At 61.4% G+C, this 1,230-nt stretch overlaps 1 protein-coding gene across 1 annotated transcript in view; it reads left to right on the top strand.

Moving 5' to 3' along the window:
* Nucleotides 1–1,230, top strand: part of SH2D5 (SH2 domain containing 5) — a 6,242-nt gene that overhangs the window by 2,057 nt on the left and 2,955 nt on the right. The window contains exon 4 of the mRNA XM_010829970.1: nt 927–1,175. Within this exon, the coding sequence (XP_010828272.1) occupies nt 927–1,175 (249 nt within the window). The remainder of the gene's footprint in view (nt 1–926; nt 1,176–1,230) is intronic.

The raw sequence follows: 1,230 nt of genomic DNA, 5'->3' as shown, positions 1-1,230 counted from the left end.
CTGCCTCCATGCCCCTCCCCCTCACCCTGGCAAATTCCAGCTTGCCCTTTGGGGCTCAGCCACCTTGAATCCTCCAGACCACCCGGCCTTCTGCCATCCTGTGACCTGAACCGCACTCTGCCATCTGTCTGCCCCTCACTGCAGTCACTGGAACTCTTTGAGCGCAGAGGCTGGGTCCGGGTCTTGAACTGTTCTGTTGCTTGCCCCTGTGGGGAGAGAGGATGGATGGGTGGATCCTAAACGTAAAAGTCAGTGTGACCGCTGTTAACAGTGGATCCGCGGCGGCTGGCCATTTGGGCAGCAGGGCCTGGGCTTGGTTCCAGGCAGCAGGCCTCTGCCGTCACCCGTGTGTCGAGCTCTTTGTGGCTACTGGGGTGACTGGTGGCCGAGCCGTGACCCTTGAACTTTTGGAGCTCACAGTTCCATGTCGGGGCTGGATGATGCATGTGTGATGGATCGAATGTGCAGGGCCTCTCCTGGGGGAGGTTTCCTGTGGTCCATGTCATTACAGGGGCACAGAGATGCCATGTTGTACCCAGGGGTCACCCAACAGTTTCTATCTGACAGAGCCAGGATCAGATCCCAGGTCCTGCGACTTCAGGGCCTGGACTCTGAGCCATACCTCTAAGAGGATATAGGTGGGGTTAGTAACTGAGGGCTACCAGTGCATTTAGCCCATGCATTCCCAGCTCCAAGCATGATGCCTGGAACAAGGTAGATGCTCCCTGTTTGTTAAATGAATCAAGGAAGATGGGAGGGGAGGCTGCATGGTGGTGAGGTTTGGGGGGATAAGTATTCGTTTTCTCAGGAAGAATAGGGAAGACCACCTCAAGCCAGGGGGCTGCAGGCACCCCTGGCCCATGGGTTGATGCCCAGGGACCCTCCAGGAGGCCCCCAGCTGAGCATGCCTCCCTCTCCCTCCCCAGGTTCAGATCCTTCACCTGCTGCTCTGCCGCTCCTTCCAGCTCGCTTACCTCCTCCAGCACCCGGAGGAGCGGGCGCGGCCCGAGCCCTGCCCGGAGCCTGTGGGGGACGCTCCCCTGAAGCCCGTGCCCGGCCCCGGGGGCCCCCCTGGCCTAGTACGGGAACCCTTCGGCCGGGATCAGCTCTCACAGAACGTTAACGCACTGGTCTCCTTCCGGCGGCTGCCAGCAGAGGGGTCTGGGGGCAGCGGGGTATGCAGCACCCCAGCCAGGGAGTGGGCAGGGGACCGGGGGACCAGGGCGAGGG

Source organism: Bison bison, unplaced genomic scaffold, assembly GCF_000754665.1.
Source record: "Bison bison bison isolate TAMUID 2011002044 unplaced genomic scaffold, Bison_UMD1.0 scf7180017864516, whole genome shotgun sequence".
Taxonomy (NCBI): Eukaryota; Metazoa; Chordata; class Mammalia; order Artiodactyla; family Bovidae; genus Bison; species Bison bison.
The sequence above is the reverse complement of the archived record's forward strand: the minus strand, read 5'-3'. Positions and strand labels throughout refer to the sequence as shown.